General features: G+C 42.1%; 1 protein-coding gene across 1 annotated transcript in view; it reads left to right on the forward strand.

Moving 5' to 3' along the window:
• prss59 (serine protease 59, putative) overlaps nucleotides 1-11,963 on the forward strand; it is a 56,509-nt gene extending 44,546 nt beyond the window's left edge. The window contains exon 9 of the mRNA XM_043702086.2: nucleotides 11,590-11,963. Coding sequence (XP_043558021.1) covers nucleotides 11,590-11,699 — 110 coding nt within the window. The 3' untranslated portion in view covers nucleotides 11,700-11,963. The remainder of the gene's footprint in view (nucleotides 1-11,589) is intronic.
• The last annotated feature ends 15,519 nt before the right edge of the window (nucleotides 11,964-27,482 follow it).

Genomic DNA, 27,482 nt, shown 5'->3' on the forward strand with positions numbered 1-27,482 from the left:
TTGGTACAAAAGGTGAAGTCACATGGTATTTGGGATGAGCTGGCAAGGTGAATACAGAACTGGCTTAGTCATAGAGGACAGAGGGTAGTGATGGAAGGATGCTTTTGGAGTGGAGGGTTCTGACTAGTGGTGTTCCCATAGGCATCAGTGTTGGGACCTCTGCTGTTCGTGATCTACCTAAATGGTTTGGAGGAAAACGTAGCTGGTCTAATATGTTTGCAGATGATACAAAGCTTGGTGGAATTTTGAAGTGTGAGGAGGAGTGTCAGAGGATACAGCAGGATATAGGTCAGTTGGAGGCATGGGCAGAAACATGGCAGATAGTGTTTAATCTGGACACGTGAGGTGTTGCATTTTGGAAGGTCAAATACAGGTGGAAATTATACAGTGAATGCAGAACTCTTATGAGTATTGATATACAGAGGGATCTGGATGCACAGGTCCACAGATCACTGAAGGTGGCAGCACATGTAGATAAGATAGTAAACAAGGCCTAAGCATGTGTGCCTTCATTGGGGGGTGGTGGAGGAGTATAAAAGAGGTGTGAAAGGCAGGTTTCTCGCACAAAGGGTGATGAGTGGGTGGAACGTGCTGCCAGAGGAGGTGGTGGAAAGACAAAATAGCAGCTTCAAGAAACACCTGTAAAGATACATGAATAGAAAGGGAATTGAGGCATACAGATTCTGTAAGTGAAGACTGTTTAATATGGAAGGGCAAAATGAGTCGGCGCAGGCTTGGAGGGCCAAATGCCCTGTTCCTGTGCTGTACTGTTTTTTGTTTTTTGTAAATTGTTTCAAGTCAACTGAACATAGCTCTTCCTTATTAAAAGTGGGAATGAACAAGCAACCATTGTTCCCAGATACTATCGCTATTAGCCAGCAATGCTTTTGCTTTATCAGTGAGTTGTAAGTACATAAACTATGCTGATGAATACTCCTGTTGAAGGAATGACATCTATAATAAAAGATTTAGGTATAAAGTGAAAATCTGTGAAAATCACCAGTGTTTAATGGTGATTTTCATTTCAATCTATAAATTGCTGTTAATATGTGTTCACTGAAATAAGATGCTCTTATTTTATAAATCTTAATCTGTTATTTATTCTTGATCAAGATAATAAAGTTGCTGATAATCCTCAACTTGCAAACATAAAATGCCCTTTGACAAATATTCAGCACTTGACTGTTGTTAGTGTGTTAAATGTAATAATTTTTGACATGACTAAATAGGTCAAATCGACTCCAATTTGTCTATCGGACCAAAAGGTCCATGTCAGATGCCATTTCACTTGCCCTTCACTCCTCCCTAGAACATCTTGACACCAAGAAAAGCTACCAAGAATCCTACTCATTGACTACAGTTCAGCCTTCAACACTATTATTCCCTTGAGACTGAGGACTGAACTTAGTGATCTCAGACTAAGCCCCACTCTCTGCAAATGGATCCTCAGTTTCCTGACCCACAGGCCACAATCAGTAAATATTGGGGGCAATATTTCATCCTTACTAACACTCAATACTGGAGCCCCCAGGAATGCGTACTCAGCCCCCTATTGTACTCACTATTTACCCATGACTGAGTCACCAAATACTAGACTAATGCCATTTACAAGTTCGCTGATGACACCACCATAGTCGGTCAAATTTCAGATGGTGACGAAACTGACTACAGACGGGCAGTAGAAGACCTGGAAAAATAGTGCACTGAGAACAACCTAGCTCTCAATGCCAGCAAAACCAAGGAACTCATTTTTGACTTTGGCGAGATATTACTCATGCCCCCCTACACATTAACAGCACAGAGGTGGAACGAGTGGAGAGTGTCAAGCTCCTGGGAGTGGTCGTCAACAACAAGCTTTCTTGGACTGTTCATGTGGGTGCACTGGTTACAAAGGCCCAACAAAGTCTCTTCTTCCTCAGGCAGCTGAGGAAATTTGGCATGACAGCGAATACCCTTGCCAACTTTTATAGGTATGCCATCAAGAGCATTCTGTCTGGATACATCACTACCTGGTATGGCAACTGTACCATTCAAGATCGAAGATAGTTACAGAGAGTGGTGAACACGGCCCAGACAATCATAAAGGCCAATCTCCCATCTACAGAATCCATCTGCCAGGCCTGCGGTCAAGGAAAGGCCACCAGCATTCTCAAAGATCTATCGCACCCTGGCAATGTTTTTCTACAACCTCTACCATCAGGGAAAAGGTACAGAATCCTGAACACCCACACACACACCAGCCGGTTTCGAAACAATTTCTACCCTACCATTGTTAGAATACTAAATGGACTCTCAAACTCTTAACATTCGCCTGACCTGTGCTTTTGTTTTTGCCGCTGCTTACCTATTATTTACTTATCTGTGCTACTTAACTCTGTGATCTGCCTGTATTGCTCGTAAGACAAAGCTTTTCACTGTACCTCGTCACACGTAACAATAAATTCAATTCAATTCAATTCTTTGCAATATACACAACACTATCACAGTTGCTGGCTATCTTTTCAATTAGTCTGCTTTTTTAAAGAAAATAGATTATTTAAAGACTTGTCTTGAAAATATGCCAGTGTTTATTTACAAATATTAACAGCAGTTGAAAGAGAACACCAACCATTTAGTTACAGTGACGTCAGGCAACATCTGAGTAGGTTACTTTTGCAAGTCAATTGGCATTGATGAAATAACCCATTCCTGACGCATTAATACCAAAAATGATAAATGAATGTTATAAAACTTTTGTTGCTTCCTCCATGTTAATCTACACAAGTTCCAAAGCGACATTTACAAAAGTAAGAATGGACAAAATGTTCCCATTTGCCTTTAAAATGTTTTGTCAAGTGGGGTACATGGAGCTCAGTCTGCCATGGCTCGGAGAAATCTTTCTCGTGTGATCTTCCACTCTTCACCTCCTTGACCATACAACTAGGCTAATGGGTGTCATTCTCAGGGAGTTTACATGGTTTGAGAGATGGAGGTGCTCACCACTCCTGGGACCTTCTGGCTTTCAGGCCTCCCGCATGCTACTTAAAGTCTAGCTAAGCATCAGTTCAATGCCCACAAATCAGAAACTGGCCCTCACATTGTGGCACTCGACTGTTATCACTAAACATATGACTCAGAGAAATGGAAAGCACGCTCCCAGCTCCATGGACAGATAGCTTGGTGTCAGGTGATGGATAGGAGGACAGTCCTTTTACCAGTCAACTGCTATAAGAAGGCCATGCTGTCAGTGTGGATACAGATAATGGCCCACGTCAATGCTGCGTCCCAGGTGGAAAGGAATACCCAGTAGAATTGAAGGCAGGCATAACGAGTTTTTGCACTCCACAAGGGTGAGGGCTCACACTTACAGGGCCACCACTCACTCTTAACTCTGTTCTATTAAAGTGCTACCAGTGAGTTATTTAATCAATGCCAACTGACTTTGAAAGGCAACATATACATACCTTACAAAGGCTCATGGACTGCAACTCTCTGTGTTGCATACATTGGGACCATTAAACAGCTGTCACCCATCTCATGCAGCTAACCCTTCTTACCCTCTGTGCTTTCTACTCACTCACTGGGAACACCTCACCACCTCTCCTGCTCATGTATTATTGCTAATTGTGCTTCCATCCACTTTCATTGTCCCTCCCTTCATCTCATTGCAGCAAAAATTGGCCCATCCTGACATCTCCAAGGCATCCTGACTAACCTATTTGTCATCACCACACTACTTGCACATGACCTCCAGGACTAATTGTGGCCTAATTCCTGAACTGCAGGAACACATAGAACATAGAACATAGAAGAATACAGCGCAGTACAGGCCCTTTGGCCATCGATGTTGCGCCGATCCAAGCCCACCTAACCTATACTAACCCACTATCCTCCATATACCTATCCAATGCCCGCTTAAATGCCCATAAAGAGGGAGAGTCCACCACTGCTACTGGCAGGGCATTCCATGAACTTACGACTCGCTGAGTGAAGAACCTACCCCTAACTTCAGTCCTATATCTACCCCCCCTTAATTTAAAGCTATGCCCCCTTGTAATACCCGACTCCATACGCGGGAAAAGGTTCACACTGTCAACCCTATCTAACCCCCTAATCATCTTGTACACCTCAATCAAGTCACCTCTAAACCTTCTTTTCTCTAGTGAAAACAGCCCCAAGTGTCTCAGTCTTTCCTCATACGATCTTCCTTCCATACCAGGCAACATCCTGGTAAACCTCCTCTGCACCCGTTCCAGTGCCTCCACATCCTTCCTATAGTATGGCGACCAAAACTGCACACAATATTCCAGATGCGGCCGCACCAGAGTCTTATACAACTGCATCATGACCTCAGGACTCCGGAACTCAATTCCTCTACCAATAAAAGCCAGTACGCCATATGCCTTCCTCACCGCACTATTTACCTGGGTGGCAACTTTCAGAGATCTGTGTACATGGACACCAAGATCCCTCTGCTCATCCACACTACCAAGTATCCGACCATTAGCCCAGTACCCCATCTTTTTGTTATTCTTCCCAAAGTGAATCACCTCACACTTAGCTACATTGAATTCCATTTGCCACCTTTCTGCCCAGCTCTGCAGCTTCTCTATATCCTGCTGTAACCTGCCACATCCTTCCTCACTGTCAACAACTCCTCCGACTTTCGTATCATCTGCAAACTTGCTCACCCAACCTTCTAACCCCTCTTCCAGGTCATTTATAAAAATGACAAACAGCAATGGTCCCAAAACAGATCCTTGCGGAACACCGCTAGTGACGGCACTCCATGAAGAAACTTTGCCATCAACTACTACCCTCTGTCTTCTTCCATCCAGCCAATTCCTAATCCAAACCTCCAACTCACCCTCAATGCCATATCTCCGTATTTTCTGCAGTAGCCTACCATGGGGAACCTTATCAAACGCCTTACTAAAATCCATATATACCACATCTACCGCTTTCCCCTCATCAACCTCCTTCGTCACCTTTTCAAAGAATTCAATAAGGTTTGTGAGGCACGACCTGCCCTTCACAAAACCATGCTGACTATCCTTGATCACATTATTCCTATCCAGATGTGCATAAATCCTATCCCTTACAATTCTCTCTAAGACTTTGCCCACAACAGAAGTGAGACTCACCGGCCTATAGTTACTAGGGTTATCCCTACTCCCCTTTTTGAACAAGGGAACCACATTTGCTATCCTCCAGTCTACTGACACTATTCTTGTAGACAACGAGGACATAAAAATCAAGGCCAATGGCTCTGCAATCTCATCCCTTGCTTCCCAGAGAATCCTAGGATAAATGCCATCAGGCCCAGGGGACTTATCTATTTTCACCTTTTCCAGGATTTCCAACACCTCTTCTCTACATACCTCAAAGCCATCCATTCTACTTATTTGTGTCTCAGTATTCACATCGACGACAATGCCCTGTTCCTGAGTAAATACTGAAGAAAAGTATTCATTCAGTGTCTCCCCAATCTCTTCCACCTCCACACGCAACTTCCCACTACTATCCTTGACTGGACCTATTCCTACCCTAGTCATTCTTTTATTCCTAACATACCTATAGAAAGCCTTAGGGTTTTCCCTAATCCTACCGACTAGGGACCTTTCATGTCCCCTCCTTGCTGCTCTTAGCTCTCTCTTCAGGTCCTTCCTGGCTACCCTATAACTCTCAATCGCCCCAATTGAACCTTCACGTCTCATCTTGAGATAGGCCGCCCTCTTCCATTTAACAAGGGATTCCAATTCCTTATTAAACCCCGGCTCCCTCGCACGACCCTTTCCTCCCTGCCTGACAGGTACATAATTATCAAGGACACTCAATAGTTGCTCCTTGAACAAGCTCCACATATCATTTACACTCTTGCCTTGGAGTCTACTTTTCCAAGCCACACATCCTAAGTCATGCCTCACCGCATCATAATTTCCCTGACCCCAGCTATAACTCTTGCCCTGTAGTACACACTTATCCCTCTCCATCACGAGAGTAAAAATCACCGAATTATGGTCACTATCCCCAAAGTGCTCACCTACCTCTAATTCTAACACCTGGCCTGGTTCGTTACCCAGAACCAAATCCAGTATGGCCTCACCTCTTGTTGGCCTGTCTACATATTGTGTCAGGAAACTCTCCTGCACACATTGAACAAACACTGACCCATCTAACGAACTTGAGCTATAGCTTTCCCAATCAATATCAGGAAAGTTAAAGTCCCCCATAACAACCACCCTATTACTGTCACTCATCTCCTGAATCACCTTCCCTATCCTTTCTTCAATGATTCTAGAACTATTAGGAGGCCTGTAAAAGACTCCTAACAGGGTGACCTCACCTTTCCTATTCCTAACCTCAGCCCAAACTACCTCAGATGGCAAGTCCTCATCCATCGTCCTTTCCACCACTGTAATACTATCTTTGACAAGCAATGCCACACCTCCCCCTCTTTTACCCCCACCTCTGACCCTACTAAAACATTTAAATCCAGGAACCTGCAACAGCCAATCCTGTCCCTGTTCTAGCCATGTCTCCGTAATAGCCACAACATCGAAGTCCCAGGTACCAACCCACGCTGCAAGTTCACCTACCTTATTTCGTATACTTCTTGCATTGAAGTATACACACTTCAAGCCACTTTCCTGTTTACAGACACCCTCCTTGGAAATTGATGCCATGTTCCTAACCTCCCTACACTCCAGGCCCTGCACCCTGAAGCTACAATCTGGGTTCCCATGCCCCTGCAGAGTTAGTTTAAACCCCCCCCAAGAGCACTAGCAAACCTCCCCCCAAGGATACTGGTGCCCCTCAGGTTTAGGTGTAGACCATCCTGTTTATAGAGGTCCCACCGTCCCCAGAAAGAACCCCAGTTATCCAAAAACCGGAATCCCTCCCTCCTGCACCATCCCTGTAGCCACGCATTTAAGTGTTCTCTTTCCCTATTCCTCGACTCTCGATCACGTGGCACGGGTAACAAACCAGAGACAACAACTCTGTTCGTTCTAACTATGAGCTTCCAACCTAGCTCCCTGAAAGCCTGTCTAACATCCTCGGCACTCCTCCTACCTATGTCGTTGGTGCCAATATGGACCACGACTTCGGGCTGCTCCCCCTCCCCCTCCAGGACCCGGAAAACACGATCAGAGACATCACATACCCTTGCACCTGGGAGGCAACAAACCAAACGTGAGTCTCTCTCGTTCCCACAAAACCGCCTATCTGTGCCCCTAACTATCGAGTCCCCAATTACTACTGCTCTGCTCTTCTTCACCCTTCCCTTCTGAGTAACGGGGACAGGCTCCGTGCCAGAGACCTGAGCCCCGTTACTTACCCCTGGTAAGTCATCCCCCCCACAAGTATCCAAAACGGTATACTTGTTCTTGAGGGGAACGGCCGCAGGGGGTCCCTGCACTGGCTGCTTCCTCCCAGTCCCCCTCACTGTCACCCATCTATCTGTCATCTTTGGAGTTACTACTTCCCTATAACTCTGATCTATGACCCCCTCTGCCTCCCGAATGATCCGAAGTTCATCCAACTCCAGCTCCAGTTCCCTAACACGGTCTTGGAGGAGCTGGAGATGGGTGCACTTCCTGCAAGTGTAATCGGCAGGGACGTCGATGGCATCCCTCACCTCATACATGTTGCAGGAGGAACATTGCACTGCCTTCACTGCCATCCCTCTAAAGCTAACTTTTATTTAAAAAAAAAACCTGGGTCTAAAGAATACAACAAGCAAAATTCAGCACTTACCTACTTACCACAACAGATGTTATTATTAGGTTAGAGGAGGAGGGCGGGTGGGAGGCACTACCCGTGTAGTGCCTCGGGTTCCTCTCCTTCGCGCTTTTAAAGGGGGAAAAAACCTACCCAGGTAAGCTTACACTACTGCTTCCGGGTCTCGGCTGCCCCTCTGGTCGTCGTCACTTCCCCCTGGTGCTCCCGCTCTTTCTGTGAAGAGAGAGTGAAAGAAAAAAAAACACCGCTGCCCGCTACCGGTAAGCACTTTTAAAACCAAACGGTCTTACCTTCGCTGCTGCTCGCACTGGAAATGACCGACGGCTTCGAAGGGTGAGTATAAATACTCACCGCTTTCCTTCCCGGCTGCCCCTCTGGTCGTCGTCACTTCCCCCTGGTGCTCCCGCTCTTTCTGTGAAGAGAGAGTGAAAGAAAAAAAAACACCGCTGCCCGCTACCGGTAAGCACTTTTAAAACCAAACGGTCTTACCTTCGCTGCTGCTCGCACTGGAAATGACCGACGGCTTCGAAGGGTGAGTATAAATACTCACCGCTTTCCTTCCCGGCTGCCCCTCTGGTCGTCGTCACTTCCCCCTGGTACTCCCGCTCTTTCTGTGAAGAGAGAGTGAAAGAAAAAAAAACACCGCTGCCCGCTACCGGTAAGCACTTTTAAAACCAAACGGTCTTACCTTCGCTGCTGCTCGCACTGGAAATGACCGACGGCTTCGAAGGGTGAGTATAAATACTCACCGCTTTCCTTCCCGGCTGCCCCTCTGGTCGTCGTCACTTCCCCCTGGTACTCCCGCTCTTTCTGTGAAGAGAGAGTGAAAGAAAAAACAAAAAAAAAAAAAAAAAAACCGCTGCCCGCTACCGGTAAGCACTTTTAAAACCAAACGGTCTTACCTTCGCTGCTGCTCGCACTGGAAATGACCGACGGCTTCGAAGGGTGAGTATAAATACTCACCGCTTTCCTTCCCGGCTGCCCCTCTGGTCGTCGTCACTTCCCCCTGGTGCTCCCGCTCTTTCTGTGAAGAGAGAGTGAAAGAAAAAAAAACACCGCTCCAAACTCTAGTTTGGAGAATGGAGATCTCCAAACTCTAGTAGCACAGAGTACTTAAGTGTAATGTAATCAGACGAGCCGTTGTGGCTATATCTTGTGACTGACTGTGGTGTCATTTCACACCATTAAGAACTGCTTTCCTTTAGTTTCACCAAGTGCATGCAGTATATTTCCCATTTGAACAGTTGGCGCATGCTGTAAGTATGACATTGACATAGCACGGTGCTGCACAGTAACACATCCAACCCTTATTTGTATAGATTAACTGCTCAGTACATCCTGCCTGCATCTCACTCGGTGCGAAAAAAAATACCAGCCACAGAGGTGACAGCCTGTAACTGAGTACTAAAGACCATGTGTATGAAGAATCCAATGTAAACCACAGAGGGACTGCAGCCTGACAGTCAATCCTGAAGTCAGTGATTGTGTGCTAAGTAAGCAATAAGAAATGTACGGAGATTGGCAGCCTCCACTAAGTGGTAAAGTAAGTGAATTCTAAGAAAACGAAGTGAGGACCATGAGTTGTACACTGTGCAGATACAGAGATGAATAAGTGCACCTGCATGCTAAGCAACCGAGCAGTAGCATGCAGGTCAAAGATGTCCATGAGCTCCAAGGTATAGTTTTGAAGGGCTGGAGTGGTATCTGAAGTGTTCCCGAGAGCAGGCGTCATGATATTGAGAGGCTGGTGGTTTGCTGATGCCAACTTGCATGGATGAATGGTTGAAGAGAATGGTGGTCAAAGAGCATACAGGAATGTTGTGATAAAGAAGTAGTTGCACAATGGCCAGGACAAGCATTCAGCTAGGTGCAGCTACTGGGCATCTGCTTGATTTAAATATCAAGAATATGTGCTATCTAGTTTGATTTGATTTGATTTATTATTGTCACATGTACAGAGATACAGAGAAAAATATTGTTTTCTGTGCAGTCCAGACAAATTATATCTTACATAAGCATTTCAGGCTAATAGAACAGAATGCTGAATATAGTATTACAGCACAAGAGAAGGTGCAGAGAATTGTTTTATTCATTCATGGGATGTATGCGTCTCTGGCCAACATTTATTACCTGTCCCTAGTTGTCCTTGAGAATGTGGATGAACTGTCTTCTCAAACTGCTGCATTTGATGCAGTTACACCAACAATGCAGTTAGGGAGAGAGGTCCAGGATTTTGAAGGAATGGTGATATATTTCCGAGTCAGGATGCTGTGTGGCTTGGAGGGGAACTTGTCGGTGGTGGTGTTCTCTCATATCTGCTGCCCTTGTCCTTCTAGATGGTTTTGGTCATGGGTTTGGAAGGTCCTGTCTATGTAACCTTGGTGAATTTCTCCAGTGTATCTTGCAAATAACATACACGGCTGCTACCGAGTGTCAGTGGTGGACGGAGTGAATGCATTGAAAAAAGTTAGTCACCACTCATTGGCAACATTCTCAATTCACCATTTATGGCCTGAGAGGAAAGTCGAGAAATTTATTCTTGATCTCCAGGGTCAATTTTTTTCATTCTGTCCAAAATTTCCCAAATTTCTTGCCATTACTCATGCCACACTAGGGAGGGTAATAATCTGCAACGTTTCTGTTAAGGCTGATAACCAGAGTCTGAGAGTGTGTCAATACTGAGTAGTTTAAGTAGTCTGACAATGGATCAGATCCCCAAAATACTAATTTTTTAGATTAGATTAGATTAGATTAGATTACAGTGTGGAAACAGGCCCTTCGGCCCAACAAGTCCACACCAACCCGCCGAAGCGCAACCCACCCATAACCCCTACATTTACCCCTTTAACCTAACACTACGGGCAATTTAGCATGGCCAATTCACCTGACCCGCACATCTTTGTGACTGTGGGAGGAAACCGGAGCACCCGGAGGAAACCCACGCAGACACGGGGAGAATGTGCAAACTCCACACAGTCAGTCATCTGAGTCGGGAATTGAACCCGGGTCTCTGGCGCTGTGAGGCAGCAGTGCTAACCACTGTGCCACCGTACCGCCCACTGATGTTTTTAAACTTCAATTTCAAAAGCTGTTTTTTTTTAAGAAAGGACCGCTCCAGAAAAAGAGTACAGATATAAATTCAGTCACCTTCTGACAAAGTCCTGTATGGAATAGGTAGACTGTTAGGGAAAGTTTAAACTGAAGGAGAAGAGATATTGATGGAGTTGACTGCCTTCCCCCTCTCAGCAGAAAGCCTCCTCTTGCCAGAAATTTTACTTTGCAAAAATATACAAAAGTTAAAAATCAACTGCCACCTTGATCTGCGTGTGCGAGTGAGGAAGGAAATCTGAGAGTGTTACCTGGTTTGGCCCGCACATGACTCCAGATCTCGAGTATTTGACTCCAAACTGTCCTCTGAAATGACAGAATAAGCCTTTCAATTCAAGGTCAATTAGGGATGAGCAATATTGCTGGCCTTCATATCTCAGGAAAGGACAAAGAAAAATATATTCAAAGAAAGGATTAGTTGAAGAGTGTGGAAGAAAATGTTTTTGATTTTGATTTTTTTTGAAATCCTAAGGACTAACAAAACACCTGGAAGGTATAAGTTGGCCTTATACAACTACAAAGATGAACAGTTGTTGGTGAATTCCATTCGGCAGTTGGTGACTGTTTCACAATTAGCTAGTTATCATTGACTTTAACAAATATCATTGACATTAAACTAAGAAGTGTATATGTGTATGCAGGATATACTTAGCATGTTCTTAAAGCAATAAATATAAATGAGGGTTTTATGAAAATATAGTGTACACAAGCCAGTTTTAGCAGGGTTTTCAATTTTGTTTGTTTTCCTTTATTACCCAGGTACAGCCCATTGTGCAGATATGTATCCAGAAAAACAAACTGATATACCGCAACTCACTAAAGCAAGAGAAGAAATTTTTCAACGACTCAGTAACTGGATTAAAGGATGAAGTCTTTCATCTATGTGTGAATGAAACTTTATAAAAGGAATCAGAACTTCAGGAATTAGCTCTATTTTTTCTTGCAACAACTTGATAGTATAAATGTCAAGAACAAATCCTAGTTACATTTTTCCCTCCAAAATTTGTTAATGCAATGCCTTTCTGTATAAACTGTATTATTACTGGTAATGATATTAAAATGCTTTTCACAATATATCTTCTAACCATATTGATTTATGGTTTAGTCAGAAGAATAAGTGTTAACCTATACTTGCAGAATTCTACAAGTAAAGAAACTCAACATTTCAAACTGTAAGCGTGTGCTTGTACTATTGTACATTTTTCACAATTGAAAATATTGGGTTTCAGGAATTCATATTAACCCAGTTAGGATGGTTTCATCAAAGCTCCAGATGGGAGAGATGCTAAAATTATATATAGTCCTGGAGATCATTTGACTTCCTGCCTAATAAGATGAAATCTTTTTTGTGTAGATAACGTGAAATATAATGTGGCTTAATACTCCCACGTGATTAGTACTTAAGTACAGAAAAAAAATTAGTGTTGATGCTTAAGAATCCTTTGGGTACTGGCATTTGGAACGAAAAAAAGAGAAATATTAGGGCTAATACCAATAGATGCTTCCACTGCAACTGAAAAAGTCATCTTCCAATTCTAATTCTGGAGTAATTTGTGGAGCTGGCTCCTGGGTCGAGGAATCAACTGCTTCAACATAGCCAAGAAGATTGAAAAATAAAATCATTTTTACAATTTCCTCTGAGAGATGCTCCAGTATAAATAATTATTGAAATTAACTATTAAAAAACAATTCAGCAACTATGATTTAAGTATGTATATTCATATGAGAGTAACGATTCTGGCATCTTCGGAAACTCACTATTTAAGCAACTAAAACAGGGATTTTCTCTTGCAATCCATATAAAATATCATCTCAAGGTAAGATGCAATTTTTGACTCTGGAAGTACTCATATATTGTAAATGGTGTTTGCTTTCCTATTGTTTAAAAGCTCCTATGGATCTACTGTAAATCACAGCATATAAGTTGAACTAACCGTGCCGGTGGGCGGCACGGTGGAACAGTGGTTAGCACTGCTGCCTCACAGCGCCAGAGACCCGGGTTCAATTCCCGCCTCAGGCGACTGACTGTGTGGAGTTTGCACATTCTCCCCGTGTCTGCGTGGGTTTCCTCCGGGTACTCCGGTTTCCTCCCACAGTCCAAAGATGTGCAGGTTAGGTGAATTGGCCATGCTAAATTGTCCGTAGTGTCAGGTAAGGGGTAAATGTAGGGGCATGGGTGGGTTGCGCTTCGGCGGGTCGGTGTGGACTTGTTGGGCCGAAGGGCCTGTTTCCACACTGTAATGTAATCTAATCTAATCTAAAAAAAAAGACAATTCAAATTTCTGGCAATAAATTTAGATTTTGCATGTGCATTATGAGTCAATGCTATGTTTCAGCCATGACATGTTATGCCTGCATTCATCAGACTTATACAAAATTTAAAATAATGAATTTGTTTAGATCGTCAGTTTCAACCTATCTATGAGTTGTTGAGATAAAAGCTTGTTTTTCAATGACCGAAGAGAAAAGAATTGAAATTCCAACCTATACAATCTGAACACCATCACAGCATGAGACTTCCATGTTTCGAGGCTATGCTGCTGAATGTGAGATTAGTTCCAAATAGTACTTTAAGTTTTGGCTTTGGCAGGATTGTTACATTAAAATATTCTCCTCATGTTGGTGGGAAATTACTTCTGTAGGCCTTATGTGTAAGTGAGCAACAATTATAAAAGGACATACGTTAAAATACATAAGGTGATTGGAGACACACAGACAACCAGAATCATGTTAACAATTCCAAAGGGAAAGATCAAGCTGAAACGCCATATATGGAGCCTATGGTATTATTATTATTTGAAACATTCTGTTCTGAAGTGCAGAAATGATGTATTTCTATATGGTGTTAAGGAGGGAAGGATATAGGTCCATATTGATATTAATAACATAGACAAAGATAGAAGGATGGATTAGATCCTCCAGGCAGGTTTTTGAGAGCTAAGAAAGAAATTAAAAGATAAGAATTCAAAGATAGTAATTATCATTTTACTGCTGGTGCCATATGCTAACAAATTTGAAAGGCAGGATAATGCAGCTGAAAGTATAGCCAGGGAGACAGAGTGCAGAAGATAAGGCTTTGGATTTTAAAGGCATTCAGTTGAGATGCTAAGGCATCTCAGTTGAGATTTTAAATACTATTTGAGGTGAGACATGTACAAATTGGGTGAGTTGCATCTCTACTATGTCCAGATCATCAATTTGTTGTAGGGGACAGTTTAAGCTGGCTTCACAGGAAGGTAGAAACTCGAGCATTAAGTTGCAAGGAAGGGAAGGAAATAGAAGGCTGAAAATTAGTGATATGGATGGCTGAGGAAATAATGATTAGGAAACAGACAAAGGATCTTTAAGTGGTTAGTGGCATTAATTTCATTTCAAAGTGTTAAGTGGATTGACAGCTGAAGACCTACATCCTGAAGACCCATTCCTGATGAAGGGCTTTTGCCCAAAACATCGATTCTCCTGCTCCTCGGATGCTACCTGACCCGTTGTGCTTTTCCAGCACCACTCTAATCTAGACTCTGATCTTCAGCATCTGCAGTCCTCACTTTCACTTAGCTGAAGACCTACAGTCAGTGACAATGGAAGCAGAAATGTGGTGGACCCCAGACCAAAGTTGGGTGGGGGCTGATTGTGGGGCAGCGTTACCAGAAGAGAGGGCTGTTCTCATTGCCGCCCTCTCCTCCCCAATGCCAGGTTCTACAATGTGGGGACAGAGTGCCTGATAATGAGAGACCACTCGCAAACCTGGCAGTCATGGGAAAATTGCACTGTTCCTGTTTGATCACTGAGGCATCACAAAACTGTAGTAAATTAGGGATAACTGGTGTCAATTTGTATATTAATGGGTCTAATTGAAATTTGACTCCTGTTGACTGGAAGTCTATGTCAGCCCCTTCGGCCTCTGACTTAAATAGGGATGGTTTTCTCACTGATGCCAGGCCAATCCACGATGTAATATGACCAATTACATTGTGAAGTGATTTGCATATATCTAAATATAAGCACCTACCTGGTCACTGAGGTCAATGCCTAGCTAAGTGATGGAAATTATTTGTTATTCCTTTGATTCATCATTTGGTGCTATTTTTTGTGGCACTCCAGATGGAAAATCTCATCCTGGTTACATGCCAATATTAAAATAATATGAAAGGCTCCTGTGTTAACCACATGACCGAGTGGAGGCCTGACATTTTCTCCATACAACAGATAGTCGGCATTATGAGAGAAGGAAGCATACAAACAGAATATAAAGATAGAGGTGGAAAGGCAGACAGGGTCAATGGCAACAGTGTAAACAGCATTGTGAAACAAAAGTATAAAAAGCAAATCCAGAATTAAAAAGAAAATCCAGGCAAAACTAGTCAGAAAGACAAAATAAAGAGCCAAACAGAACAAAGGAAAGGGACCAGTTATTGGATCTGCCAAGTTGTTAGAGGCAATATTGTAAAGATTCCTACACTGAAATGAGAAAATATTGATTTTGGTAGCAGTTCCAAGTCTTTATCACCAGGGCCTCTTGTTTCTGCTGTAACTGACTGCACAAAAATATTCCAACTCTGCTTCAATTTTGTTTTGCCTGTTAGGTTGCACCCTTCTGTTGGCAGCCCATTGCAAAATACCTCACAGCAGTGCCAAGGTAGTTATGTGGCTCCCAATTATTTTTTCTGTCTCTACCAAGCTCAGTCCCTATACTCCTGTCATTCACTGTTTGCTAAGTCTTTGTTACTGGAGTTTCCATAATGACAGTGCTGTTTTCACCCCAATCTGTATGCAGAGGTTTCTCTATAATTCCTACAAACATTGTGCAAGACCACTGTTAATTTCTTTCAGGTTACTGCAGTTGACCACATTGGCTGTGTTTAAAATGACAATAAAAGTACATGTTTAAATTCATCAAAGCTGATTCACAGCAAGGCCCTGTCTGCCGAGGATTTAAAAATCAACATCACAAATATAAATTTTTTAAATGGTTAAAAGATTTTAGGAGACATTTGGAAGTAAATTCAAAACTTGTTACCGTAACATATATTTTAACTACTACTTACTTCTTATCTGTATTGAACATAATCTGCCAGTCATTACTATAGATTACAGAATCACAGAACTGTTATGGCATAGGACATTCAGTCCATCATGTCTACACGTGCTCTCAGTATTTTACCTTTATCTAATCTCCTACCTTTTTCCCATAACCTGCATTGTTCTTATTTACCTAATCATCCAATGATCTCTTGGGTCCTTCAATGAATGCCCCTGATGCCTCAAATCCTCCACGATCAACATCTTGGAGGTTACCATTGACTAGAAGCTCAACTGGACATGCCACATTAACACAGTGGCTACAAAAGCAGGTGAGAGGTTAGGAATCCTGTGGCAAGTAACACACCGGCTGAATCCTCAAAGACTGTCCACCATCTAAAAGTCATTAGTCAGAAGTGTCATGGAATACTTCCCATTTGTCCAGATGAGTGCAGTTCCAACAATACTCAAGAAGCCTCCAGGACAGAGTAGCCTGCTTAATTGGCCCCATATCCACAAACATCCATTGCCTCCAGTCAACACTCAGTAGCAGCAGTGTGCACTGCATCAATTCATGAAAGATCATTATTTAGCACCTTCCAAACACACATTCACTTACATCTTGAAGTACAAGGGCAGGAGATACTTGGGAATACCACCAACTGCAAGTTCTCCTCCAAGTCATTCACCATCCTGACTGGAAACATATCGTCATTCCTTCACTGTCGCTGGATCAAAATCTTGGAATTCCCTCCTTAAAGGCATTGCGGGTCTAGCCACTGCACATGGATTGCAGCATTTCAAGGAGGCAGCTCGCTACCACCTTCTCAAGGGCAACTATGGACAGGTAATAAATGCTGACCAGTCAGTAACACCCATTAGTCACAAGTGAATAAAAGAAAAACATGAACCTCCTCCACTTTCTAGGCAGTAGGTTCCACATTCTGTTTGCTGGATGAGAAAGTTCTTTCTCACTTCACATTTGCTACTGTTGCAAAACACTTTAACACTATGCTGCCTGGTTTTTGAACCTCTGACAAGTGGGAACAGTTTCTCTTTCTGCATCATAGCAATTCTGTGATTCTACACGATTAAGATCCATCAAGGTTTTGAAAAAGTCCATCAAATTTCCTTTCTCCATTCCAAGGAATACAGTCCCAACTTCTCCATTACTTAGTCATAACTGAAGTGTCTCATCGCTGGAACCATTCTTGTAAACCTCTTCTGCACTTGTTCTATGGCAGTCACATCCTTCCCAAAGTCTGGTACCCAGACGTTTGCACAATACTACAGCTGAAGTCTACATTGAATATAAATTCATCATTGCTCTTGTACCCTATTCACCTGTTTAGGAAACATAGAATATTGTGTGGCATTAGTAATAGCTCTCACCATCTATTCTGTCACCATTAATGATTAATGTACATATATAACCATGTCACACTGGTCCTGCACATTCTTTATTTTACACTATTTTCCCATGTTCTTTGTACCAAAGTATCACCTTTACCACATTGAATATTCCACCTATCTGGCCTCTCCACTAACTTTTTCATTAAAAGCATGGTGCGTGTATGGAATGAGCTGCCCGAGGAAGTCGGGGAGTCTGGTAAAATGACAACTTTTTAAAAGGCATCTGGATGGGTATATGAATAGGAAGGGTCGAGAGGGATATGGGCCTAGTGCTGGCAAATGGGACTAGATTAATTTAGGATATCTGGTCAGCATGGTCAAGGGGATTGAAGGGTATGTTTCCATGCTGTACATCTTTATGAATCTATAACTAGTCAATGCATTTATGAAATGCTATATTGTTCTCCTGATAGTATTTCATTCTTCCAAGTTTTTTTATTTCCCACAAATTTTGAATTTGTTTTTTTCACACCTGTATTCCCTTTATTTCTTTTTTTTTGTCTGCATAAGCCTCCAAGGTCTGTGCATGGCAGTCAATTCCAGAACCAGAAGTTAATGCTGTGATCAGTGTGCCAATGCCATTTGACATATGAGAAACACAAGTGGCTCTGAGCAGACACAGCCATGCAGCTTAAGGGGAACGTTGCTGCATTCCAAGATCTAGATCATTCATATATATCAGGAAAGGCAAGGGTTTCAATACCAACCCCTCACAAATTCCACTGCAAATCTTCTTTCAGCCCGTAAAATACCCATTAACCATTACTCACTATTTTCGATCTCTCAACCATGCATATTACTACTGTCTTCTTTACTCCATGACTTACAACTTCCCTGACAAGTCTTGTTTCTGATAGTGGATAGACAGCCTTTTGTAAGTCGGCGTACACCACATCAACAAGTCTTCCCCTTACTACCCCTCTCTACTACCACTTCAAAAAAAAAACTCTGGCTAGTTAGTTAGTAACAATTTTCTGTTAACAAATGTATGCTGACTCCTCTGAATCAATCCACATTTTCCATTTGTCTATTCACTGTACCCCAGGTAATTGTTTGTAGCAGTCTCTCCACCACTGTAGTTAAACTGACAGGTCAGTAATTTCTGGGCTGATCTTTACAAGCTTTTTTGAGCAAAGGTGTAATGTTTGCAATTTTCCAATCATCCAGCACCACCCTCCAATTGCAGGGAAGATTGAAAGAATATTGCCAGTGCCTTTGCAATTTCTCCTCTCACTTTGTTCAATGTCTTAGATACATCTCCCTCTGTCCTGGTGCCTTATCAAATTTAGGTACTGACAGTATATCCAATATCTCTGCTTTATCAATTTTAAACATTTCTAGTGACTGACTTACCTTCTCTGTTACCATGGCTTAGGCAGCATCTGCGTTATAGGTAAACAGAGACAAAGGTTTATTTAACACCTCAATCATGTCTCCTGCCTTTTTGTGTAAACCCCTTTTTGGGCCGGTAACCAAACCTACTCCTCCTTTTACAAACTTTTTACACTTGATGTCTTTGTAGAAGATTTTGGGATTTCACTTTATTTTGGTGCCAGTCTTTTTCATAATCCCTCTTTGCTTCACATATTTTCTTTCTCACGTCCTTTCTTAATCTTCTCTATTCAGCTTGGTCCTCAATTGTATTTACTACCTGACACTTATCATAAACTCATCTTCTCTTCTTTAATATAGTTTTTATCTCCTTTTTCATCCAGGGAGCTCTGCATTTGTTTGTCCGACCCATTCCTTTTAAGGGAATGCAACTTGACTATGCCGAAACCACGTCCTCTTTGAAGGGAGCTCATTGTTTAGCTGCCATTCTTCAATTCCAGCCTGTCCAGTACACCATTGTTCTTGCCCCACTAAAGTCTGCTTTCTGCTGGTTGAAGATTCTTACTCTGACATTGACCAATATGATGTTCTGCTGTCATTCTAAATCTTATGATGTAATAGTCACAGTCCCTTAAATCATCCCCCACTGTCATTTGACCTACTTAGCCCACATCTTCCCTAGAACCAGGCACTAATAGTGCCTCCTTTCTTATTGGATTGAACATATATGACATAGAAAATTCTCCTGAACACAATCTAGGAATGCTTCTTGGTTACTGTCTTATCCACTATCAATGGTCTGGTCGATATTCAGTAACTTAAATTCCCCCATTATAACTGCTCTATATGTTAACTCCTCTCTATAATTTCCTTGCAGATTTGTTCTTCTCTTTCTTTTCCGGTGGTCCATATATTACACTGAGCAATCGAATTAGAGTCAAGGAGTCATAGAAATGTACAGTGGGGTAACAGACCCTTCAGTCCAACTCATCCAGGCCAACCAGATATCCCAACCCAATCTAGTCCCACCTGCTAACACCTGGCTCATATCGCTCCAAACCCTTCCTATTCATATACCCATCCAGATGCCTTTTAAATGTTGCAATTGTACTAGCCTCCATCACTTCCTCTGGCAGCTCATTCCATACACGTACCACCCTCTGCATGAAAATGTTGCCCCTTAGGTCTCTTTCATACCTTTCCCCCCTCACCCTAAACTTGTGCCCTTTAGTTCTAGACTCCCCCACCCCAGGGAAAAGACCTTGTCTATTTATCCTATCCATATCCCTCATGATTTTTAAACCACTATAACTTCACCTCTCAGCCTGAGGGAAAACAGCTCCAGCCTATTCAGCCTCTCCTTATAGCTCAAATCCTCCAAACCTGGCAACATCCTGTAACTCTTTTCTGAACCCTTTCAAATTTCACAACATCCTTCCAATAGGAAAGAGACCAGAATTGCATGCAATATTCCAACAGTGGCCTAACCAATGACCTGTACAGCCTCCTAACTCCTGTTCTCAATATTCTGACCATCAAAGGAAAGCATACCAAATGCCTTCTTCACTATGCTATCTACCTATGACTCTACTCTACTTCCAAGGACCTATGGACTTGCATTCCAAGGTTTCTTTGTTCAGCAATACTCCCTAGGACCTTACCATTAAGTGTATAAATCCTGCTATGACTTGCTTTCACAAAATGCAGTACCTTGCATTTATCTGAATTAAACTCCATCTGCCACTTCTCAGCCCATTGGCCCACCTGATCAAGATGCCATTGCAATCTGAGGTAATCTTCTTTGCTGTCCACTGCACCTCCAATTTTGGTGTCATCTGCAAACTTACTAACTATACCTCTTATGCTCACACCCAAATCATTTATACAAATGACAAAAAGTAGTGGATCCAGCACCGATCCTTGTGGCATTCCACTGGTCACAAGCCTCCAGTCTGAAAAACAACCCTCCACCACCGCCCTCTGTCTTCTACCTTTAAGCCAGTTCTGTATCCAAATGGCTAGTTCTCCCTGTATTCCATGAGATCTAACCTTGCTAACCAGTCTCCCATGAGGAACCTGTCGAATGCCTTACTGAAGTCCATATAGATCACGTCGACCGCTCTGCCCTCATCAATCCTCTTTGTTACTACTTCAAAAAACTCAATCAAGTTTGTGAGACAATTTCCCACACATTAAACCATGCTGTCTATTCCTATTCAGTCCTTGCCTATCCAAATATATGTACATCCTGTCCCTCAGGATTCCCTCCAACAACTTGCCCATCACCGGCGTCAGGCTCACTGGTCTTTAGTTCCCTCACTTGTCCTTACCACTTTTCTTAAATAGTGACATCACGATAGCTAACCTCCAGTCTTTCAGCACCTCACCTTCGACTATTGATGATACAAATATCTCAGCAAGGGGTCCAGCAATCACTTCCCTAGCTTCCCACAGAGTTCCAGGGTACACCTGATCAGGTCCTGTGGATTTATCGACTTTTATGCATTTCAAAACATCCGGCACTTCCTCCTCTGCGATATGGACATTTTTTTTCAAGATGTTGCCATCTATTTCCCTACATTCTATATCTTCCATGTCCTTTTCCACAGTAAATACTGATGCAAAATACTCATTCAGTATCTCTCCCATCTCCTGTGGCTTCACACAAAGGCTGCCTTGCTGATCCTTGAGGGGCCCTATTCTCTCCCTAGTTGCCCTTTTGTTCTTAATGTATATGTAAAAACCCTTTGGATTCTCCTTAATTCTATTTCCAAAGCTATCTCTTGTCCCCTTTTTGCCCTCCTGATTTTCCTCTTAAGTATACTCCTACTGCCTTTATACTGTTCTAAGGATTCACTCGATCTATCCTGTCTATACCTGACATATATTTCCTTCTTTTTCTTAACCAAACCCTCAATTTCTTTAGTCATGCAGCATTCCCTTTACCTACCAACCTTTCCTTTCACCCTGACAGGAATATACTGCCTCTGGACTCTCGTTATCTCATTTCTGAAGGTTTCAATTTTCTAGCCATCCCTTTACCTGTGAACATCTGCCCCCAATCAGCTTTTGAAAATTCTTGTCTAAAACCACCAAAATTAGCCTTCCTCCAATTTCAAACTTCAACTTTTAGATCTGGTCTATCCTTTTTCATCACTATTTTGAAACTAATAGAATTATGGTCACTGGCTCCAAAGTGCTCCCCCACTGACACCTCAGTCACCTGCCCTGCCTTATTTCCCAAGAGTAGGTCAAGTTTTGCCCCTTCTCTAGTACGTATATCCACATACTTAATCAGAAAGTTTTCTTGTACGCACTTAACAACTTCCTCTTCATTTAAACCCTTAATGCTATGGCAGTCCCAGTCTATGTTTTGAAAGTTAAAATCCTCTACCATAACCACCCTACTATTCTTACAGATAACTGAGAATTCCTTACAAATTTGTTTCTCAATTTCTCGCTGAATATACAGAGGAACCTCGATTATCCAAATGACAAGGGTGGTGAGTACAGTATTTTGTTCAGATAATCGATTGTTCGGATAATCGAATACTGGGCAACGCAATTTAGCCAAGCATCGGGACCTTGTGATCTTGTCCGGCTAATTTGAAATTTGGATAATCGAATGCTGGAAAATCGCGGTACCTCTGTACACACTTTTTATTCCTCAGCTCTAGCCAAATCAATTCTGTTGGTGAACCTTCTAAAACTTTCTTCAGCACTCACTCCTTAACCAAAAACTCTTTCCCTCTCCTTTTCTTTTTCTCTTTTCTTTAAAGAGACTGGCTATTCTGGTATTCTTGTATTTTGATTTGTGTATTATTTTCAAAATACAAGATATTGACAACAAAATAAAAATGCAAACAAAGCACAAAATTAATAAACCACAGATGCAAAGCGGAAGTAAAGGAAACTATCCATTTTAGAGATAGGAGGAAATCACAATTCATCAGGACTGTGGGGAAAATGACAAATTGAAGGCACGTGATGCAGAAAAAAAACACACTAACCAAAATATATTGTAAGTCTGGTAGATTTTGTTTAAAAAGTAACTCAAAAGATGCTTAAAAAAACAAGATTAGAAAATCCAGAGCAAGGTACTCCATTACAATCTCACTTTGTACATTTGACGAGTTGGGCATGAACAGTTGGTGAATTGATGCTGTTCAGTTTTAGAGTCACGCAAGACACAGTTAATGTTGCAGTGGTGGGTGTGAGTATGGGTGGCACTCACTAAAATGTTATTTGTCATTTGTCCCTAATTGAGCAAGACTGAAGCAACCACATTGCTATTCGGTACAAGTCATATATTGGTCAGCCCACAACTATGTTTATCAAAATGTAGTTCAGTTGTTGGGTTTCTCATGACATGGATACTGTAGTTCATATGTTCAATGAAACAAGAAAAATAGTTCTCCGTTTACTGACTTCTCTATTCATGTTGCCTCCGAGTGTCTCTAATTAACAATACCTCCAGATCTATGGGACACCTCTGTTCAGTGCTGTGAAAGCAGAGCCAGCTTTCAGAAGGACAGCAGTCCAATTGTTCTCAACATTTCCTTAGGGAATCTGGTGACACAAGGGATGCTAACTGAAGAATTTGATTATGTTTAGCTGCTAGTTGGCAATCTCACAAAACAGTTGAAGTTCATGACAGACATAAGCTCTGCATAGCTGCCAATGAAGCTTGAACATGCAATATTTGAAAACTGAAAGGTGCAAATGTCACATCTCTATCTAAACAGATCTGTTAAAATGAGCAATCGAAGGAATAAGGCCTCATTGGCAGAAAAATAGAGATTGCAAAAGGTTGGTCTTGAGCCAAAAGTATATTAAATGTATAATCAATATTAAATACTTGGAGTCTGTGTTTGGAATAGACATAAGTATAAGCAAGTTCGAATGAAAAACAATATATCGAGATTTGTCAATTCTAGTTTCAAAAACTTGCACTTTTTTAAAAATTTGCATATGTTTCACATCAAGCGGTGATTAAATCATCACAAGTTTGGCAAGCTCGCAAATTCTACTGGGCCGCACTGATCTATAATGAATAAAACAGCATATAATGTACCATTTTAGAAATAATCATTTTAAAAATGCTACAGTTGTTCTCATTTGTATGATCAATACAAATGTTTGCAATACTCAAAAGATTCAGTTAACACTTTGTTTTTGAAAACCCTCTAGCTGTTCAGGCTGGAGCACAATCCTACTATGCCATTACAGTGAGTAACATTCATTTTTGCCAAATTGCGTATCTGGAAGATAATGTTGGACATACAGATAAGGACATTGCTCAAGGCTGTTAAGCACGAGGTGGATGCTGGAATTTGAATGAATTAACCATGACCAGAGCCTTAGGATTTATTTTTCTTTCTTCTTTCATGAGATATGGACATTATCAGCAGTCAGCATTTGTTGTTCATCCCCAATTGCCATTGAACTGAATGGCTAATTAGGCTATTTCAGAGTCATAGAGTTACACAGCACACAAACAGAACCTTTGGTCCAACTCGTCTGTGCCAACCAGACATCCCAATCTGACCTAGTCTTACTTGCTGATATTTGGCCCATATCCCTCTTATCTGCTCTTATTCATATACCCATCTACATGCTTTTTAAATATTCCTTAGTTAGACCAGAGGGTATTTAAAAGTCAAACACATTGCTATGAGTCACATATTGAGTCACATTAAATATTTGGAGGCTGTGTTTGGAATGGACAGAGCATAAACAAGTTTGAACGCGAAAGCAATATATAGAGAGTTGTCAACTTTTTTCCTGTTTTGACTATCCTCAAATCTCAATGCTGACAAAGCAGCATCAGGTTATGTTGGGTAAGATGGGTATATGAATAGGAACGGTTTAGAGGGATATGGGCCAAATATCTGCAAATAGGCCAGAGTGGGATGTCTAGTAGGTACAGACAAGTTGGACCAAAGGGTCTGTTTCCATGCTATGACTCTGAAATAGCCTACTTAGCCGTGCGGTTCAATGGCAATTGGATCTTGAGTCACATATTCCTATGGACATCAGTGAACCAGATGGTTTTACAATTGATAATGGAGCAGAATCTTACAGAGATCTGGGTGACATGGGCTATAGTGAGATCTATGGCCAATGGGATGAGAAGTCTGGCAAGACCTATCTCAAAATTAGGAGCACCTTGCTCCAGTTTTTATACAGTACCAAGCAACAAGGCTCTAGGCTGTGGCAAGTGACCAGTTATACGGGATTATAGTTTGTTTAATGCCTTATTCATGCAACTTGCTTCATCAGTATAAAACTTCCTATCTTACCAAACAAGTTAGGAATTGAGAATTCTCAGCATGGAAGTCAGTGCAGGAAGCTGACAACTTCAGCTTGCTGCTTGTTCTGAAGGACCTCTATGTTGGACACCAGGCACCAACATCTCAGATCATGATCCATGGACACTGGCCACACACACTCCACCTCCACAGACACTGGCATTCAACATACATCTTGAAGAACGCTCATAGCGCATGTCCAATCCACCCACAAGATGCTTCTGGTCTTCAATGCTGCACATCCGACTGCACATCTCATGGACTGGACATGGCTGCATCTTCAGGCTCTTCATTCACTATTACAGCACTCTCTCTTTCCCTGAACGTATCTGGATGTTTACAGCATTCTTGCCTTACAAGGCCTGACTTGCCATTTTGCCTCCTCACTAAGATATATTAGGCTCATATTACTGCTGTTTTGTTTTTCTATTTAGTGCAAACTCAAAGCCATGGAAGCTTGTCGTTGTTGTCAGCTTTTTTCAGTCCAGTCAAGGGAGACAGCCTTCAGGAGGTGCTAGTACATTATGTCAGGGGCAATCATCAATAGCAGTAAAGCTTTCCTCAGTCAGGATGCTCTCCTCATGGGGTGTGAAGAGCAGAATGTTGGGCAGCCCACCACCCAACTTGACACTTTCTGAAAGAAAGGCTAATGTTATGGGAGTTAATTTGGTGGTACAGCGGTTACTTTCAATGCAAGTGTCACAAATGTGTGAGGAAGCAGGGCAGAGTTCATGGTGTTGGAGCTTGGAGGAAGGGATAAGAGCAAATAGGGAAGATGCTGCAGACAGTAGTGAGAATGGTAGAGTACAGGCCTTGAGGGGCAGTGGATGCAGCAGCAGAGATAAAATGAGTGTTTGGTATCAGAAGATGATAAAATGATAGCATTCACAATGGCAGAGCTGAAAATGCCATTGACAGGCAATACATGGAAAACATTACTAAGCTTCAGAGAATGCCAATCAGCTACCAACTTCAAAGTGATTGATGTTACATAGTATGTGATCAAAATGAGATTAGATTAGATTCCCTATAGTATAGAAACAGGCCCTTCGGCCCAACAGGTCCACAACCGACCCTCCGAAGAGTAACCCACCCAAATCCATTCTCCTACCCTATATGTACCCCTGCCAAAGCACCTAATACAATGGGCAATTTAGCATAGCCAATTTACCTAATCTGCACATCTTTGGATTGTGGGAAGAAACTGGAGCACCTGGAGGAAACCCTTGTAGACACAGGGAGAATGTGCAAATTCCACACAGACAGTCAACCAAGGTAGGAATCAAACCTGGGTCCCTGGTGCTGTGAGGCAGCAGTGCTAACCACTGAGCCACTGTGCCGCCCCACAAAAAATTGTAAGAGCATTCGGTATATTAGATCATTCATCAAGCATTGAGCTTCTCCTTAAAATCAATATAATGAAGTGAAGCTAATGCATTTAATACATTTGGGAAGTTAATTGGAGATTTGGAAATGTAGAAGAAAATGATGCAATTGGACATCAAGCCCACCTTGATCATCAAATTGTCAAATCTCATTGCAATGAAATGATGTGCTCTGTATATCAATACTGAATTAAATTTGTCCAATATTAGGATCCAACAACATGAGATAGGAACAGCAATAGACAATATGGTCTATCAAGCCTCCTCAGGCATTCAATAAAATCATGGCTGATGCTTCAACACCACCTTCCCACTGTTCCCATATTCTTTGATTCTCTGAGGGACCAAATATTTATTTAGCACACCCTTAAATATAACCAGTGATGGAACATCCACAATCCTGTGAGATAAAGAATTTCAAGGATTCACAACCCTTTGAGTGAAGCAATTTCTCCTTCCTTCAGTCCTAAAGTATCGATTGACCCTTATCCTGAACTATGTCCACTTGTTTTAATTCCCTGACCGGGGAAACAATGTCTCAGTCTCTACCCTGTCAAACGCTTTCAGAGTTTTGTATGTTTCGATGAGGTTTTCTCTTATTTTTCTAACCACCAGAGATTTTATTTAGTCTCTCATCATAGGACAATTAGAGTCATAGAGTCACAAAGCTGTATAGCACAGAAACAGACCCTTCAGTCCAATTTGTCCATGTCAACCAGATATTCCAACCCAATCTAGTCCCATCTGCCAGCACCCGGCCCATATCCCTCCAAACCCTTCCTATTCATATACCCATCCAGGTGCCTTTTAAATGTTGCAATTGTACCAGCCTCAATCACTTCCTCTGGCAGCTCATTCCATACACGTACTACCCTCTCCTTAAAAAAAAAAATGCCCCTTAGGTCTCTTTTTTATTTTTCCACTCTCACCCTAAACCTATGCCGTCTAGTTCTGGACTCCACCACCCCAGGGAAAAGACTTTGTCTATTTATCCTATCCATGCCCCTCATAATTTTACAAACCTCTATAAGGTCACCCCTCAGCCTCTGATGCTCCAGGGAAAACAGCCCCAGCCTGTTCAGCCTCTCCCTATAGCTCAAATCCTCCAACCCTGGCAACATCCTTGTAAATCTTTTCTGAACCATTTCAAGTTTCACAACATCTTTCCATTAGGAAGGAGACCAGAATTCCA

This window comes from Chiloscyllium plagiosum, unplaced genomic scaffold (genome assembly GCF_037043375.1).
Source record: "Chiloscyllium plagiosum isolate Xiang-an unplaced genomic scaffold, Cpla_swu_hap1 HiC_scaffold_13, whole genome shotgun sequence".
Taxonomy (NCBI): Eukaryota; Metazoa; Chordata; class Chondrichthyes; order Orectolobiformes; family Hemiscylliidae; genus Chiloscyllium; species Chiloscyllium plagiosum.